This window comes from Sparus aurata, chromosome 8 (genome assembly GCF_900880675.1).
Source record: "Sparus aurata chromosome 8, fSpaAur1.1, whole genome shotgun sequence".
Taxonomy (NCBI): domain Eukaryota; kingdom Metazoa; phylum Chordata; class Actinopteri; order Spariformes; family Sparidae; genus Sparus; species Sparus aurata.
In genome coordinates, this window is record NC_044194.1 from 20,817,420 (window position 1) to 20,835,452 (window position 18,033).

General features: G+C 39.7%; 1 protein-coding gene and 1 long non-coding RNA gene across 8 annotated transcripts in view; one reads left to right on the forward strand and one right to left on the reverse strand.

The window, feature by feature from the left end:
• Positions 1 to 3,815: 3,815 nt before the first annotated feature.
• LOC115586360 (uncharacterized) lies at positions 3,816 to 15,639 on the reverse strand. The gene is made up of 3 exons (XR_003984870.1): positions 15,495 to 15,639; positions 10,733 to 10,864; positions 3,816 to 5,159 (listed from the first exon to the last, which is right to left on the reverse strand). It is a non-coding gene; the product is annotated as an uncharacterized LOC115586360 (long non-coding RNA).
• Positions 14,953 to 18,033, forward strand: part of LOC115586358 (pleckstrin homology domain-containing family A member 7-like) — a 140,536-nt gene continuing 137,455 nt past the window's right edge. For 4 of the 7 annotated variants that reach the window (XM_030425324.1, XM_030425328.1, XM_030425330.1 and 1 more), the window contains exons 1-3: positions 14,953 to 15,120; positions 15,248 to 15,324; positions 15,489 to 15,546. In XM_030425324.1, coding sequence (XP_030281184.1) covers positions 15,038 to 15,120; positions 15,248 to 15,324; positions 15,489 to 15,546 — 218 coding nt within the window. In that variant the 5' untranslated portion in view covers positions 14,953 to 15,037. The remainder of the gene's footprint in view (positions 15,121 to 15,247; positions 15,325 to 15,488; positions 15,547 to 18,033) is intronic. The other 3 variants (XM_030425325.1, XM_030425332.1, XM_030425336.1) reach the window with 1 other exon arrangement.

Sequence of the window (18,033 nt, forward strand, 5' to 3'; positions counted from 1 at the left end):
TGACACACCAGATGGTTTGTCACTTCTGGAATCTCATCTACCTGGCAAGATAACATTCTTGGGAAACAACCTGACAATCAGTTCAGATGCTTTAAGAAGATCTGTATGTGTGCCACTGAACAATCACAACTACAGTCCAGGGTTCCAGCTGGCAAAACAGAAGCAACAGGCAGAAGATCCACATGGTTTAACCTTTTTAAAACAAGGATTTGAAGAAACATATCGTATCTTACACAACACATGCCGCGCCTTCACAGCGGTCAAACAAAAACATTTAACACCAGGTGTGTCAAAATTGGGTGAAAGGTTTCCAACATACCTTTACACACCTGTGCGTGACTTCCACCCATAGAGGAATAACTGCATAACCTGGTTTTCTTCTTTAGTGACAAATTCACACCAAACTTTGTCTTCCACATAAGCATTCATGTAGAAATTTGAAAGTTCAAAGACATCAGGATGCCTTCCTGGCTAATTCTGGATTGAAAAAGGAACATTTTTGTCTTTGTTACACCTAAGTAATAGGGCCCAACTCATGCTTTACATTCTAATACTGATATATCAGCCAATTTTGCAGTGATCCCTCAAATGTGTTTATCCAGTATTTATACAAAGATATATAATGGAGGCAGGATAGTTACAGTTTAAGGGCATCAGTGCACTGACAGAGTAAACATCAATGGGAATGTAACCATCCCGAGCATCTTTTTCTGCATCTAGTCTCCAAAAAGAAAGTTCTCTAATCAGTGTATGTTGGGCAACATACACACTGATACCAATAGATCAATATCAGGTGACAATATCTGCCATCTGATATATCAGTTGGGCTCTAATAACTGTCATTTCAAATATTCATATATATGTGTATATAAATAACCTAAAAGTAAAACAAGTCTTCTGCAAAAATCAAACCAGTGTGTTGGGTTTTACGGTATGTTTGTAGTCTCTGTAATATTTGCTCCCTCTTTTGTGCCTCATACAATTAGGATGCAATTAAATCTCTGTGGTGTGCAGAAAAACTCTCATACGTAGGTTTTTGCTTTATTCATCATCCTAAACAATCCCTGCATCATTTTTCAGACTCCTTTCACATGTATCCCCTCTGTCTCTCCTCAGCACACACACACTCACTCACTCATGAGCTTCTAATTTCCCAGAGGACTGTGAGTCTCAGTGCAGAATGACTGCTGTAAGCCTGTCGTAAGACAAGGGTTAAAAACACCAAGGATGATGAAATGACTTTCCAGAGACATGAAATCAATTAGCAGGTCTCCAACGCTCTCACCACCCCTCCTCTTCCCTTTTCACACACAGACACGTACTGCGGGATGGTGCAAAGGTGAGCAATCGCTGACACTGTTGCTGTGTCAACCCAGCGGTGGGTCTTTTGCTGATTTTGTTTCCCCCTCCCTCCCTCCCTCCTCCATGTTGTCTATGTAAATTGATCTCCTGCTGGTGTCGCACACAGAAAAATGAAGGTTCTTTGTTGACGTCGGTGGCTCAAATTTTGAACCATAAAACTCAAACATCAATTTAATGTTTTAAAATATGTGAAAAGAGTTCATCTCATTATTGGTTAAAGCATTTGCTTTATACAATTATAAGCATCATGGAGCATTGATGTGGAACCACTCGAGCATGTTGCTTCAGTTTCCTGCCGCAGCAGGAAAATCTCTGCTCTGGTATGAGGCAAGGAAACCATTTTTAGGGAAGTGTTTTTAATAATTTAAAAGTCTGAATCCTGTTTTATTAAGCCAAGATTAGCTACACATCCCGTGCATTCAACTAACCAATAAGCCCAAATTCCAGTCCAGAGAATAAAGAATTAAGCTGGAACTAAACAAGGATCTCATGTATTTCAAAGAAACACAAAAATGTATGTGGTGACCAAACTACAAGACGGCGTTTGAGTTACATATGTCATTTTCAGCTTTAATTGTAAATCTGGTGAATAAATTAGAATTTTACAAGCTTTCCCAGACTATTACTATTACTACTATTGACTTCTGAGTTTAATATTTTGTGACAAACCTTCAGATTTTTTCAGAGCTTTTCTTGCATCTTTACTGCCATCACAATAATGCTTTCTACTACACAAGCATGAGGAACCGGTGTGTCAAGAGTGTAATTTTTTTAGATGTTGTGCCTTTGTTGTTCCTGAGGCTTCTGAAGCTGACCTGTTGATGCCAGCTGTGAGCTGAGAAAGTGAAAAACAAACGCTAAAATCTGTTTTTCTTTGACAATGCGACGCGTGGTTGCAAATGTCTGTTTGATCTCCCTCCATCTGCCATCCTTGTTTCTGATTTCGCTGTTAGTGAAACGCTTTCATCCAGAGATGAGAGTTCAGTGTCCTGCACAAGGGCACTTCAACGAGATGCAAATGTCTAACACACAGCAGGATTCCCAGTTACATCATGAATTTCACCCTCGACTCCATCATCATCATTATCATCATCATCGCCCCCTTCCCCTTCTCCTTTCTATACCCACTCCTCTCTTTGCATCTTTGTCTCCATCTTTCTCCTCCTCATCCTCTCCCAGCATCATTAGCTCTGTGGCCTAGGCGACCCCGTCTCCAGGCAACCAGCAGGAGTGGCGAGGCGTTGAAAGGATTGCAGGTGATTGCAGCAGCAGCGGCAGAATCGGCAGCAGCAGCAGAGACAGTGGGTTTTCAGCCGCACGCACGCACGCACGCACGCACGCACACACACACACACATACACACATGTGGTTGCCCCTCTCGCTCGCCTGCCAGAGAAGGGGATCTCCTGGGTCACAATTAGCTGATGATGCAATCTACCAGCAGCTATTGTGTCTGACACCAACTCATGCAGACAGACTGCATGAATTGCAAAAGGAAACAAAGCTAACTGTCCTGTGTATTGTACGGTACAATCTACAAACAGAGCACCAGCACATTTAGCAGAGCAGAGTCCACACCTGTTTTTCAATTAAACATTTAAACTTCATGTGTTTAAACTTTGTTTTTATGAATTCCATCAAGTCATAGCCTAGTTGATGCTTACATGCATTCAAATCTTTAAATCATTTGTCGAGGAACAACATTCAAATCAAATCAAATCAAACTTTATTTATATAGCCCAAAATCACAATCACATTGCCTCAATGGGCTTTACAATCTGTACAGTGCCCAAACTATTGCCAAAATCCAAAGAAATAAGAAATAAATAATTCATACAATAAATAAATACATGTCATAGAATGCACAAAAAAATATTTAAAAAGAAATGTAGGAATTCATAATTTATCATGTATTACAAATCTATATTTCTCTTTTAATTTGCCTCTGTATTCATTTAACCTTTTATTAATTCATTCATTAATGAAGAGTTCATTTATTTCCCATTATGTTCTTTCTACTTTTCTTTACGTGTTTCTGCTTCATTCTGCAAATGAGGGGGCTGTCCTGTCATTCATAGTCTGTCATGGGGCCAGCTTTTCACCTATTGGGTGGGTTTGTGGACTTTGAAAAGGGAATAAATTAATAAATAAAGTGGAAAATTAAATTTAAGCAGAATTCATGCACACCCACACAGAAGCAATTGAAAACAGAAATATCAGTGTCACATTATATGAATGAGTAATCTATTTATTCATGTATGTATTATTAATATCAGCTCCGTATTCACAGGGGATTAATAGTTTCACTTAGATTCACCTGGTTGTGGACCCTTGTGGGGCCTTCGTGGGGCTCCAGATGCCCTCAGCAAACAAAAAAGGAATGATTCACTTTCACTGAAAGCGAATGAATGAAAAAAACATTTTTAAGACTTATCTTTTATTACCGCTCTTAACATCATTATAATCATATATATTCAACACATGCCACACATTATGATAGAGACAGTATGAACAGTAAGTGACACGCACATATGTGGTAAACACTTATCTACTCCAACACATGCTCATGTGGATAAGTTTGTCTGACCAACACCCAGTGAGCGCACCCATTGCTCAGTGAGGAATTTGAATTAGTGTAATGTTTCATTTGAGCCACTGGGGGACATACCTCTCCTCTGGTACGTGACCCTGCTCACACATACTGGCTACTAAAAGATGACAGCACGAAAAAGCCACAACAAGTGCAATAATCACATGTCAGCCCCTCATCATCAAACTACACGTGGTTGTGTTAGAATCAGAATTATTTAATGCCCAAATTCCCATTCAAACAGTACATGTGTCAAAAAGATCTAATTTTCCTTTTCGGATTAATCAAATATCAACTCAGGTCTGAGAATGTTTGTTGTCTTTTTTTTCCTTTTTTTTGTTGCATGTTTTGTGAAAATCTATCTGTTAAACACTGTCTGACCTGTCACATTTGTTGTGACTGTCGGAGAAGGAAGCAGGCGGGTTATTTTGGTCTTTCAATTTGGCGCAGCCCTCAATTTTAGGTCACCATGACATCACCATAACTCTGCTTATTGTTACAACTTGTAGGACATATTTGGAGCTTCCTGCCGTGCCCAGAGGACCATATTTGGACACACGCTATCAACTTCACCTCAGGCAAGAACTATGTAACTCTGCTGCCCCCATGTGGTGAAACTCACAACATCAGGGCCTAAAGAAAAGCCTTGCAGACACTTGCTTGTATCTTAAATTCAGAACGTAAAGAAAAAAGGTAGAATCAGCTTCAGTTAATTTTGCTGATCAATTATCAAGTCTGTCTTTTACTTCCTGCATCTGTTAGAACCAGTGGAGAAGAATTAGACTGCTAATTGTTCAAGAAAGAAATGGGGTAACCTATGCAAACATTCAGAAATTGACTTTGCAGAGGAAAACGTCATCGTTTTTATGTTTTCTCACCAAAAACATTTAAATCAGGATTATTTTTTTTTACAACTGACTTCCCATTGGACCCCTGTGCCAAGATTTTGGTACTGCAAGGAGGGGAAAACAGATTTTTCACCAAGGTCCCCAAGAATAATGTACAGAGCAAAATCATCTTCGTTCAGCAGCTTGAAAGAAAACAACACTGTAATCCAATCCACTAAGCTGCTTTAGCTGGATTCCCCACTCTGATCCGGCTGATGGACCAGCTCCTGACTGACCAGCAGCAGTGGTCTAATTACTGGAGAACGAAGCTTATGATCCAAAAAGCCTCATGTTTAAGTTTACAAACTTCCTGGGATCACCTAGGAAAGGACGACAAGGGATTAAACCTGCTGATTTTTTGAGTTTCTGAAGGTTGTTCAAGTGTTTCATCAGAGATTTGATGGTCAAACATTTAGACATTTCCATTTTGGATTTGTGTGCAGAGGACCAAAACTTCCATAATCCAAATAAGTGCACAAAAAATAATAATAAATAATTAATAAAATAATATCAAAAACAAATGTAGGCATTTATCATTTATAAAATGTAATATAAATGGATAATTATGTTTTAATGTGACTCTGTACTTATTAAACTTTATATTAATCCCCTTATTGTGGGCTGGAATTTCTTAGCCCCCAGAAGAATGTGTAATCATCAGCTAAAATTAAAAAGAGTTTTCCATGTGACCTCATCATCATCTGTCAGTCAGTGTGAACAAAGTGCCTCTATAATAATAAGACTGGACTTTCCATTGTCAGTGGTGCTAAACAGCTTCACATCCGTCATATAGCAGAACAGCAGTGAGAAAGTTCAGCAGACAACTGTTCAGTCCTCAGTCTTCACTCAGAGGACTCATTACACCTTGTGTTCACCATCAGTAAAACTCAGTATAGATATTTGAGGAAAATTCATGACTGACCTTTAATCCACACCTTTGTTTGATCAATTTAAAGATCACCCTGGATATGTTATATACTTAATTCTACTCTATTTTGTTAAAGGGATAGTTCGGGTTTTTTGAAGTGGGGTCATATAAAGTACATATCTATAGTCTGTCTGTTCCCTTCCGTAATTGCCGATCAGCACAGCCTCAGTTTGGAGAAGTAGAGAGCCGCTCCAGCCCAGACACTCAGCTTTGTACTGCAGTGAACGGAGTCCAGATGCAAAGCGAATTTTAACCACTTAAAACAAGGCTCACCTAAAAAAATCTATAACAGTTCACGTGTATGTTACATAGAGAAAATTCACACCGCTTTACATCACCGCCAGACCGCCCTTTCTTTTGGCACTACATTTTCTCAACCATAGAACCTCCATATCCCTACACATTAGCGTAACGCATTAACAGGTGATCTGCGAGCGGCGAAATACAGTGCGAGGCCCAGTTGCACTAATGCGTAGGGATACAGAGGTTCTACGGTTGAGAAGATGGCCAGTGCCCCTGTAACTCACAGTCCGGAACCCCCTGTGGCCCCCCGGACAGGAAGCCTGGCTGCATCAATAATACAATGACAGATTTCTTGCAATGATTTTGTACTGAAGGGAAAGGCAGAAATAAAGTGTCTCAGCAGTTTACTACCCAATTAAAAATGTTGAAATTTTAAATCCTATTTTAAGTTCCATTTATCCCTTGACTGAAGGATTTGTCTTTTTTTCCCGGGTTGTATGTGCCCCTCTAACAAAACCTGCCCCAACCTGGCCCCCCTATCAAAACTGGCCTAGATCCGCCACTGAACAGGTGTTTCCTGTGGAAGTCGAATACTGGACCAGGATTGGCTTACAAACTATTTGTGATGTCAGAAATCATGCATGTAAGCCCATCCCTAAATATGGGATTTCAAATGTGCACATGGAAACCTTCCACTTGCTGACAATGAGGTGATAACAGCCTCCTGCTGTCAAACTCTGCAAACACACCATTGTGCACAGTGAAACTCAAAAAACCCCCAACAACCTACGTTTGAGTGAAGGGGGACTATTTAAAGGAACCCGCGGCATTTTGTACGGTTTGGCACCCCCACACTTTCTGAGTAATGCAAGGCTGTGATCTGACCCTATCACTGAAGCCACATAGAGCATAAACAGGTGATGGTGGGGTAGAGTGGCTGAGACAAAGACACCATTCACCCTGTTACAAGAGACGGAACCATCAACATGATTCTGAAGCTGTTATTTTAAGGGTAAAAAGTTACATAATGTTGCTTTAAGCTCTAATGTGCCCCAGATCTCATCTATCCAAATAGCTGCAGTCAGTTTAAAAGCAAAGTTCACCCAAATGCACACCCAGAGGGCAGTCGCAACGTTGAGGGTTGGTGTGTTTTGCAGAGGCCGATGGATAATGGCTGTGATTCAATCACTTGATCTGTAGTACCCAGTATCATAAATGTGCTGAGTAATTCAAAGAGGTTGTGTGCAGTCTTCTGACAGCTGGCAGATTTTTTTTTTTTCTGTTTTTGGATACAGTGGGATTCATGAATCCATGAATTATCACCAAGAACTGTGTTATTTGTGTTGCGTAAACTACAGCTCAGAGAATCACAATAAATCTGCCTGTGAGGACAATTACTGTTATGGGATTAACTTTCCCTTTACATTTCCCTGTTTACGATTTACATACATTTTTTGTCTTTCTTTTTCATCTACACTGTCAACAAAATCAGTCAATACAAAACTAATTTTGTTGTTCTGATTTAATCTAGATAGTCTAAATGTGTTTTTCCTGTGACCTTGGAAGTTTGATACACAGCTAGTTAAATAAATTCTTACACTTTATACACAAATTCAGTTGCTAATAATTGGCACTTCCAAGAGCAGAAATATTTGATTTATTTTCTTGTCTGTTGATGTTTTTGTCCAGGGAAACAGCTTGACTTTAAAGGTGGAAAATATTTTCTATAATGGTTCCCATCAGTAAAGCTCTATAGCGATTTTGCCTTTGGGTATAGTGTTGATATTTCATTGGATTTTACAACATATATAGATAAAAACAAAATCAGTATACCATCTGCACTGAATACTTTTGTCTTAGTCACCAGGAAGATGATATCTGACGTCCACTGGAGGGGGACAGAGTAGTGCAGAAAATCTCTCATGTGGTTTTGTTGACGACGATTCAGTGTTCTTTCACAATATACGTTCATAAATAAATATTAATAAAATTAATATTACAATTTAGGAAACATTATTCGGTTCAGTTGAAGGTGCTTGACACAGAAAACCCCGTATGTGTTTTTTGACAGTGATATTTGTCATAGAAAATCCCTCTTTTTGGAGCTTTTGACCGCATCCCACAACCGCCTTCAGTCTGTGGATCTTGCTCTGGCGTCATCATGTGGTGTCAATATGAAAATTCAGCAATGTGATGCAAAAATCACAGAAAGGTCTTGAAAAAGTAAGGGAAACTTGAGTTTACCATATTTTATCACACATAGTTGTTTCAAGGTTGAGCAATGACACTGTACTTTGGCTTGGCACTGCACTGTAATTTTTATTTTTAATGTATTACTTTTAATTGCGATAAAATAATTGATTTCTCCGGCAACAATTTCCAGGTTTTCCAGGTGCTGAAAGTGACTGGAGAGATTGAACTCATCTCGATATAAATAAATACACAAAATCACTAAAGTGGGATTGTTTTTGTTTCCCTGGTTGTTGTCTGGAGTCCAAAGGTTAAGCTTTGAATCCACCAGGCTCCCTCAGGTAGCAAATTTAGCTTTTAAATTAAGAAAGTCAGAGCAGGATGGTTGAAGCTCCATCAGGCCTGCAGGCCAAGCTCTCATATGGAACCCAGCCATGCATTATTCACCCTACATTTACATAAGACACAATGGGGCATAACCGAGCGAGAATTGTGTATGGCTGAGCTCTGTGTTCATTGTGTGAGCATTTCTCTGAGTTTCATTGCCACCTGAGGTTTTTTTGCTGCTCTGCCAATGGATGTTGATGCAATATGGACGAGGGCAAAGACCCTAAAACTCCTCTCCGGATCCCTGAGAGCCTTGGTTACCCATTACGAAAAGAGGGAGGGAGGGAGAGACTGCCAGATAAAGACTGATATTGTTTCCGTGCACATTTGTCTGTCTCTCTCTCTCTAACTGAGGACTCTGTTTGCCGAGGGCTTGAAGCCAGAACAGGCTTTGTGGTATTGTTAAATAAACACAGGTTGGATTAGACATGAATTACTTAAGAATTCCTTCACCATGATGAAATAGTTCTGCGTAATACCGTGTGCCAACAACAAAACGATTAAAAGATTTATACTGCAATCATGGCTTATTTTTGTGGTGAATTGGCGAGGCTTTGGGGGAAAGTGTTGCTATTTGCTTTACTGCTTTAATGCCAGAAATGGTAAGTATGGTATGTATTGGAGTCTGCATTCAACAGTAACATGTTTCAGCAGACAGCAGTCCTACAGTATATGGTAGCTGCAAATACTTATTTCAAATAATTATTGTTTTGTGCTGTTTTGCCAGATGGGTGGAGTTTGTGTAATAACAGTATATGGTTAATAACAATCATCTGGTGACCACATAAAGTGTAGATTATAATAATAATAAAAAAAAAAAAAGTAAGTGCCAGTGTAAAGTCATTCAATGGTTTGTTTTTCATCTCTAACTTCTTTTATAACTGACTAAAACACACATACCAGATGAGCTTTACACACCTTTAACCGGAGAAACAAGATATAACAGTGACTTACTGAACACAAGCAGACAAGGACAAACAGCTGAAGTGTCTACGGTGAAATAAAAATGTCAACATGGTGGAAAAAGCTGCAATAAAAAGCTTGCAATGACAAAGGAAGTTTAGTATAATTGAGTCCTAATCCAGGAAATACAGTCATAGGGAAGGTTTCCGTGGCAATCAGTGAGATATTGTATCTTTTGGTGGGTTTAATTGACTTTGTGCATAAGGGATTGTGTGCTCTTGTGTTGAAGAAAGAAAGGAGAGAGTGATGATAAAGAACTCGAGACTTCTATCTGGTAGGTTAATCAGACACGACCTGATATAAATTGATACTGTTAGGAGATGTGTATACTACACATTCATCCACACAGTGCATGTCCCTGCATATATACCAATGTATTATCTAAAAGCTGCATTAATGAACTTTTTATATCAACAACCAATCCAATGAAAATATACATATGGAAGAAGTTCCAGTGTGGCGGACCCACAGAGAAATATATGCGGCTCTCCACAGTATTTTGGTGTCTTTAAGCTGATTGATTTGGTTTTCATGGCCCACAGTGTTATTGTTTTGGTTCACTCTCACTGCTATCATTAATATAAAACTGCCATAACTTAACGACCATAACTTTTTTGTTCACGATAGTTCAGTTCTTTTATGGGGACAGGAAAACTTGGGAGAGTCAGAGAAGAAATGGGGGAGGGAGGGGAAGACATGCAGCAAAGGACCACAGCCTGGAATCAACCCTGGCCTGCTGAGGACTCTATTGAGGTGAGCTATCGGGGCGCCCTCAACTCCATAACTTCCTTATGTTTACATCTCGTTTCCACCACAAAAAACATAAACTAAAGCAACATGAAATATCTTATTTGTTTTGCAGTTATGCTCAAAGGACCTATTTGTAAGAAAAAAAATATTTCTGAGCCTCACTCCTAACTCATCACAGACTAATGCTTTGGGATGGTGGCTGAGGAATGACTTTTTACCTTGCTCTTAAGGAAAGAGCTATACCGGATGATGAAATGACCAGACTGCTAAGAAGCTTGGATTTGCTTTTACGTTTCTTTCTCTGTCACTCCATTTTCCTTATCATTATGTCCTTCTATTGTTCTCATTCTTAAAAAAGATGAATATTTAATATACTGTATGTGGTGTGTATGTATAATCAACTGAAAGTAAGAATCATTGTGTTTTCATTACCTTTGCACAAGCTTTTTTTTAAAAATCCTTATCCACAGACACCACCATGCTTCTTTGGTGGCCCAGAATTGACAAACCAACCACTGGCTCTGTTGGAATTGGTGAGACGAGGGGTGCTCAGTTGGCTGTAATCTGTAATCACAAATACCGGCAGACACGTTTAAATCCTGGACCTTTAAAGAGTGCTTTACACCCCTTGAAAATCTTGTCTCTCGTCTTGGCTGACCCCCAGTTTAACTTTTCCACTTCATTGCTGTGATGTACGCGTGCACTCCGGGACCCTATGACATAACTGCCGGGCGTGGTTACAGGTGCAACACGGCTAATTTCTATCCGCACCCAGCATTGATACTGTTTGTGGTCATAGGTGAAAAATGCTTAAAACTATTGCTTTCCAGCCAGCTGTGAAGTATATCTTACATTTATATCAAAGGGTGTAGCCTTTTAATATGAAAGTCATGTTTTCATTCCTGTGTGTGCGTTTTAAGTGTTTTGATTTGCACACTGCAGCATGTGTGTAAGTTCAGCACTAGGGCAGCAGGCACCTGAACACACACACTCTCATTGCAGTATTATTAGCTTTGATTTACCGATGTGTTAGCCAGTGATATCATTGCTTGGCTGGAAACATCTTCATTGTTCTTTCCTACTATGTTAGCACTTTATCTTTTCACACAAATACACTGCCAATGGTGTTAGAAATCCCCCGGGCTTTCAGTGGCGAGGCTGTGTGTGCCGACCTCTAGCTGCCCTTCAGCGCCCTCCGCCTTGTCAGGAGTTTCTTTTGTTGACGTTGAGGTGCCTCCAAACTGAGTGCGGCCGAGTGAAACCAAACAAGAGGGAGGGGAATCGCACACACACACACACACACAAAAGTCTCCAGATGTGAAAAATATGCTCAACTCTGTGTGTTTTAGAAAAAACGGTCAAATGGCAATGGCAAGGTTATCTGGGAATCTGGCAGCCTAACCTGCGGGAAACAGGAGTTCAAATAGAGAGATTACGAATGATTACGCAACAAAGAAATCACCGAAAAGCCACAGAGAGTTCAACATGATTTGGTGTTACAAAATGCATCCTTGGCTGTCTCTCTGCAGAGTTACAATCCCACGCGCGAGGGACTGGTGAATGAAGAACTGTGTGATGAATATGAACATAGTCTTTCTGCTCTTCACATTGTGTTCCACCCTTTTGAAAATTACTGTTTATCGCAAGAAAATTCCTGCCAACTGTGAACTTAACAGCAACTCAGGTGAGCTGTTTTTCTTCCGAGTGTGGATTTTAAAATAACAGGGCTGCACGGGAAACGTGTCAGGATGTTGTCACAAGCACGCCACCACACGCCTCCTGGGTATGGAGCCACTTTGGAAAATGAAATTCCAATGAGCTCAGAGTTCCCGATGACTGACTCAGAACAAACGGTGTCTGACAGCTGACGGAGGGTCTATTTACCTTAATGAGCCGCTGAGGAAAACTAACAATAACATGTTTGCTGCATGTAAACATTAGAGCTTGACAGACATACCCGCAGCCAGATACTATCGTTTTGTTTTGGCACATCACAGAACTACTGTGTTCACAGATAAAAAAAACTAAAACTGCAGTACATGAATGCTTTTATTCACTGGTCTGCAATTTCCTCTCAAAGTCACAGGAAGTTTCCAAGGATGAACAATGTTTTCAAGTATACACCTAATTATACCAGTCAATTAAATCCAATCAAATGCCATTAGTGAGTGTACAGAAGGACAACATCCTGCCATGTTTGTCTATCAGCAAATATGCAATTAATCACACTCGGAGAAGAAAGTTTCCAATAATAAATTAATGACAGTGATGTAATGTAACTAAATACATTTACTCAAGTACTATACGTAAGTGCAGTTTTAAGGTACTTCCTCTAATTCCATTTTCTGCGACTTTACACTACTAGTCCATGACATTTTGGAGGCAAATCTTATACATTTACTCCAATACATTGATAACCCAAGTTACTACTTACTTTGCAGATTGCATCCTGCATCAGTGCCAAAGTAGCACATTTCTACTGATACTGATTTAGATTTTTCAAGCAGAAAAATGCTGAATAGCAGATGCAATAAATGCCCCGGCTGATACTGGCTGATTTCACTTCTTACAACACTGATGAAGGAATAATAAACATACAGGGACTTCTTTGTAAAGTAGTAATGGACTTGTATCAGTGTTTCATTTTACCTGATTGAAGTATTTCGTTGACTGAATTTCAAATAAAGTTCACCTTTTAAAATCATTTTTGAGACAAATTTTCCCTTTATTTATTCATTTAAGATGGCCGACTGTAGTGATGTGACAGGGGAGTAAAAGAAGCATGACAGACATTTCACTCAACGCATGCCATTTGTAAGAAAAGTTGATTTTTGAGTCTCATACCCAACTCATTGCCCCAGGCTGTGAGACTCCTCAATTCATCCTTCCACACTCCAAACTCCATAAAATTGTTTTGTTTTGTGTTGATTCTCCTATGCAGTGTAAAGTAACTTAAACTAAATTTCTGTTTTGCATCCTGGTTTGTAAATGACTTCAATAAACTTGAAGCCTAATTGCTCAAATGACAGTGTGAAGTTATTGTGTGAATGAAATCGTCTTGATGTCAGCATCGACCTCAAAAATCCAGTATCAGTAAGTTTTAGTCAACATGTTGCATCAACCCCTGCTGCCCAGCGGATCTTGTAACTAATGATACATATTAAATAAAATGTCCGACGAAATGCAGGAAGATTTGGGTGAGAATTAACCTGTGTGACGAGTAATTAAAAATCAAAGCTCTTCTTAATGAGATTCCTAATTGGTTAAAGGAAGTCTTTAATCTCCTAATCAGCCCCTTCCCAGCTGAATCACCTAAATACAAGGGTGGCACATCTTCTGAAGAACCCCAAATCAGCAAATTTTTTCATTAATTCTCCCCAATTACTGCCCTGAAAAACACTGGCAGAGCAGCTCCTCTCCTCCTCTCTCCTCTCACTGAAGGAGCCAACTGTGTGATGCCTTTAGGGTCTTAGGAAAGTGTTGTAACTATGGATTGCTCACTTTAATAAGCACTGTATGACATGTGGGTGTATCTGCTGATAGATAGAGATGATAAGGTAGTAAATGTTTATACAATACAGGTTTGGATTTCAGTGTCTTGCTAAAGGAAGAGCAGGCAGTTGAACCACCAACCCTATGATTAATGTAAAACTTGTTCTTCCAGCTGAGCTGCGGTTCCCCCTCAGCTAAAAGACTTAAAGGCTTGGTGGCAAATATTATCTCACTTATTACAATACTGCGTATGACATTTTAACATTTGTTATCCTACATTTCTTTAACTGGCTAATTTTGAGGCACTTCTGACAAAATGCTTTGACCAATTGTATGCACTTCATACAAGGACCAGGGAAAAGCTGACAGGAGCTAAAGGAAGAGAGAGATGAGTGGATGACATGCAACAGAGATGTTTGGTTGCTGAAATACGCACCAATACGTCCAGCATGCCCCATGAGGCCAAACTTGGTTGACTCATATTCAAGATTGCCTCACAAGGATATAGCTGTAAGCAGGATTTTAGAAAAACTGAAGTCATAAGTCCAAATTCCCACTGGCAGAACCTCACCGCTGTAAGAAATCATTGACAATCCACTGACCAGACTTCATTAAAACAGTAGTATTTAAAAAGTTAATTGAACCATTCAGTTGAATGTTGAAATGTGAAATGTGTACATTTATTTAATAATAAGAAGAAGCTTACATGCTGTCAGAGCCGATAAGTGCATTTCTAAAATTAATTAATTTAATCGACAACCGCATGATAAAAACATAAACTCCAATCATTTTTATAAAAGCTGAATATCATATCTGATTATTGGCCAGATTGATAATCGGCCGACCCATAATGTACAGTTCATGCACATTCAAATTAGCACATTCAAATTAGTCACAAACTAGAAATATTATGGCTTTTACTAGACATTAAACATAGACATTTATACTCTGAAAAAATACCAAGACGTAATTAGTCGTAGTGTTTGTATGGGTGACCCACACTGTCACCAAAGTAATATTTTTAACGCTACATCTTTACTTTTACCTTCATGTCTGACTGCTGGTTAAACCTCGTCTCTATCTAAGAAACCTGTGTTTTCAGAGTCAGAGCGCGTTGCAGCGGTGCTCGGATGTACGTGCTTCAGAGGAGTCCCTGAAGGCAGCGCCGGCCCTGGCGGTGATCATTGAGCTCCCGGGAGACTCCATGGAGAGGCAATGACATGAAATAGGACTTCAGACCGGATCATGGCGGCGCCTCTCGGGCGGGACACCCTACCTGAACACTGGTCTTACGGTGTCTGCGGGGACGGCAGGGTCTTCTTCATCAAGTGAGTGGGCTGATGCGCGCTTTACCGCACCGTGTGTCCCGGTTTAACAGGAGTTAGCGAGGTGTGCTGGTGTTTCCTTTCCGGTGGTGTAACAGGTGTTTTTCTCCTCTGTGTGTCTGCGCGGCAGCGATGAGACGCGGACTACTACCTGGCTCCATCCCCGCTCCGCTGAGCCTGTCAACTCCGGACACATGATCCGCTCAGGTAGGCTAGCTATGTGAAGCTAGTTGTGTTTGTTCACTCCTGTCCCCATGTTTACTTTATAACGAGCTCGTCTTGGCTGCCTAACTTTATTGAGTATTTTGGGCCCAGCCCGGGGGGGGAGAAAAACTTTCAGGTGTCACCAACAAGTCTGTGGTTTATTTCAGACCTACCTCGGGGATGGGAGGAAGGATTCACGGACGAAGGGGCCAGTTTCTTCATAAAGTAAGTCACGTTTCTCCGTGTATTCCTCCGGTCACCGACGCATTACTTGAAGCCACCGTGCAGCTTAATATGGCTCCTGCCTCCGACGTTAACTCCCCGCTACTAGCAGCACTAATTACAGCAGCGACAGTGTGGATTTAAACGGGGTGTGACCGGGACAGGTTGACCTTCTGACCCTCTGATGACCCCGCTGCTTTTATTTACTGCCCTGGATGAGATGCAGATGTGATATTTCTCACGTTATGCCTGGTCTGCATGTGTTTTTGCTTCACTGATGCAAGTTGTTCAGATGTTTATGGAGTTTGCATGCAACAGTTTAATTTGTGGTACTGTTTGTTTCCCTCAGCTTGTTTTTCTACTATCTCCATGTTCTTACAAATACTTTGAACAATGTTTTTCATTCTGCCATAGTCTTTCCATGTGATCAGTTTTTCCAGTTTAGTAGGTATTGGAGCCTGATTGACAATGTTAATGTGTTACAACCAACATCAGTATTGGACGATGATGATGATAATGGATTTTTTTGTTTTCGTGTCATGCACATCGAGTGCCCAACCTTCATTGGTTTACAAGACACCAAAAATACAGTTGCAGCGGTTAAGCAATTCATTACATTTAATTTCATTAGAAAATGACAAATTATTTTGGAGCATCGGCCCTCGACAAAGTATTCTGCCTTCTCTCCCATGCTTGACACAAAAAATCTGCTACAACAAATGTTCCCTTCTCTAAATCACAGCTCAAGTTCTTTCATAATCATCCAATCAAAAGAAATCAGTATCAGTGGCGGACATCGTAGTCAAAAGTACATCCATTGCATCATCATAGACAGGTCATCAAAACAAGAAATGACCCTCGTTCTCGACTTCACCTAGCTCACACAAGAAAACAAAGTCTGTCCTCCGCCGGGGTGTTTAAATTACATGTCACATGAAGTTTTACAGTACGCCAGTCCTTTATGAGACAGTGGATTTGTATTTTTTGTTTAGACCATGTATGAACAGACCAGTTATCTTGCTTCTAATCTTCTTACTTGCGCAAAGTCCATGTTCTTGGAAATGACTGACAAGTTGTTCAAATAGAATAGGAATTTCAAACATTACACTGTTTTTTACAAGAACACATGTCAACCAAATTTCTGATGCCAATCCTTTATGGTAATGTTTTAGAGTAAGTCTTTATAACAACCATCATTAAATCATAATGATAATAAATGCTAAATTTGTACAGAGTTAAACCTAATGATACTTAACTGTTAATAAACAATGTATTAAGCATTTGTTAGCTATGAACAACAGTGTAATTACAAAATGTAAAGGGTAAGGGGCTGTGTTCTCCAGTTCTGGTCCTGCGTGTTTTAAATGTTTCCCTGCCCCAACACCTCTGATTCAGACTGATCAGTTGTTGTCATGCTTCAGCAGAGCTTGACCTATTTGAAGTCAAAGTGTTTATTGTCGTATGCACATGCACAACATGTTTCCCAGTACAATTGAATTCTTCCACTCTGAATGCTGTCGTACAATGAAACACAGATTATAATTTAAAAAGATGAAAAATATGAGAGTGAAATTATAAAAGTAGTAAGATAAATATATACAGGATGTGGTTGAGGATGTGCACAAGCTGTAACAGTTAGCTCAAATGTACAGTGTTTGTGCAGTGCAATATGCATGACATTCACAAAGAACAAACATACAGTGTGTTAGTTCTATGGAGTGTATGTTTAAGATGTTTCCCTGCCACAACACAACCCTGATTCAAATAATCAGCTCATCACGAGTTGATCAATTTAAATCAACAGTTAGCATCAGAAACACTTAATAAACTGATTGTATATAAATGGAGAAGACAGTAAAACTACCACACTAACAAAGACTGCCTATTATGATGAAGTGTGGTGAAAATCTAAAATCTGTATAGTTCCTGTTGCTTTCTGTTCTCTGCTGTTGACAATTGTTGAGCAGATTTTTTGGGGTCGCTCTGATCCAGGTGTTGGAATGACTGCTGTGTAATTTTATCACTTCAGTAAATAACATGGCTACATTCACAATGAGAGTTTTGACTGCAGAAGCAAGGTGAAATAATGCTACACTAGACATCACATTCTGGTCTGTTGACACTGTCCTGCTGCAGTTCATATGCCTGACGCTTCTCTGGTGAAGTTTATGTAGGTAAACAAAATGCTTAGTATCAGCTGCAACTAAGGGTTATTTTTTTGATTATCGATTATCCTGCCAGTTATTTAATTGATTAACCGTTTGGCCTTTAAAATGCTAAAATGCCATCTTCAAACTGCCTCTTGAGTCTAACCAGCAGTCCAAAGACTCTTCATTTACCATCGTAAATGACAAAGAAAAGCAGAAAATCTTCACATTTAAGAGGCTGGAACTGGAAAAAAAAGACTGAAATGATGAATCAGTTATCAAAATGTATGGGAATTATTTGTCTTTTGACTTACAAATTGATTAATCGCAGCAGCTTCTTTTG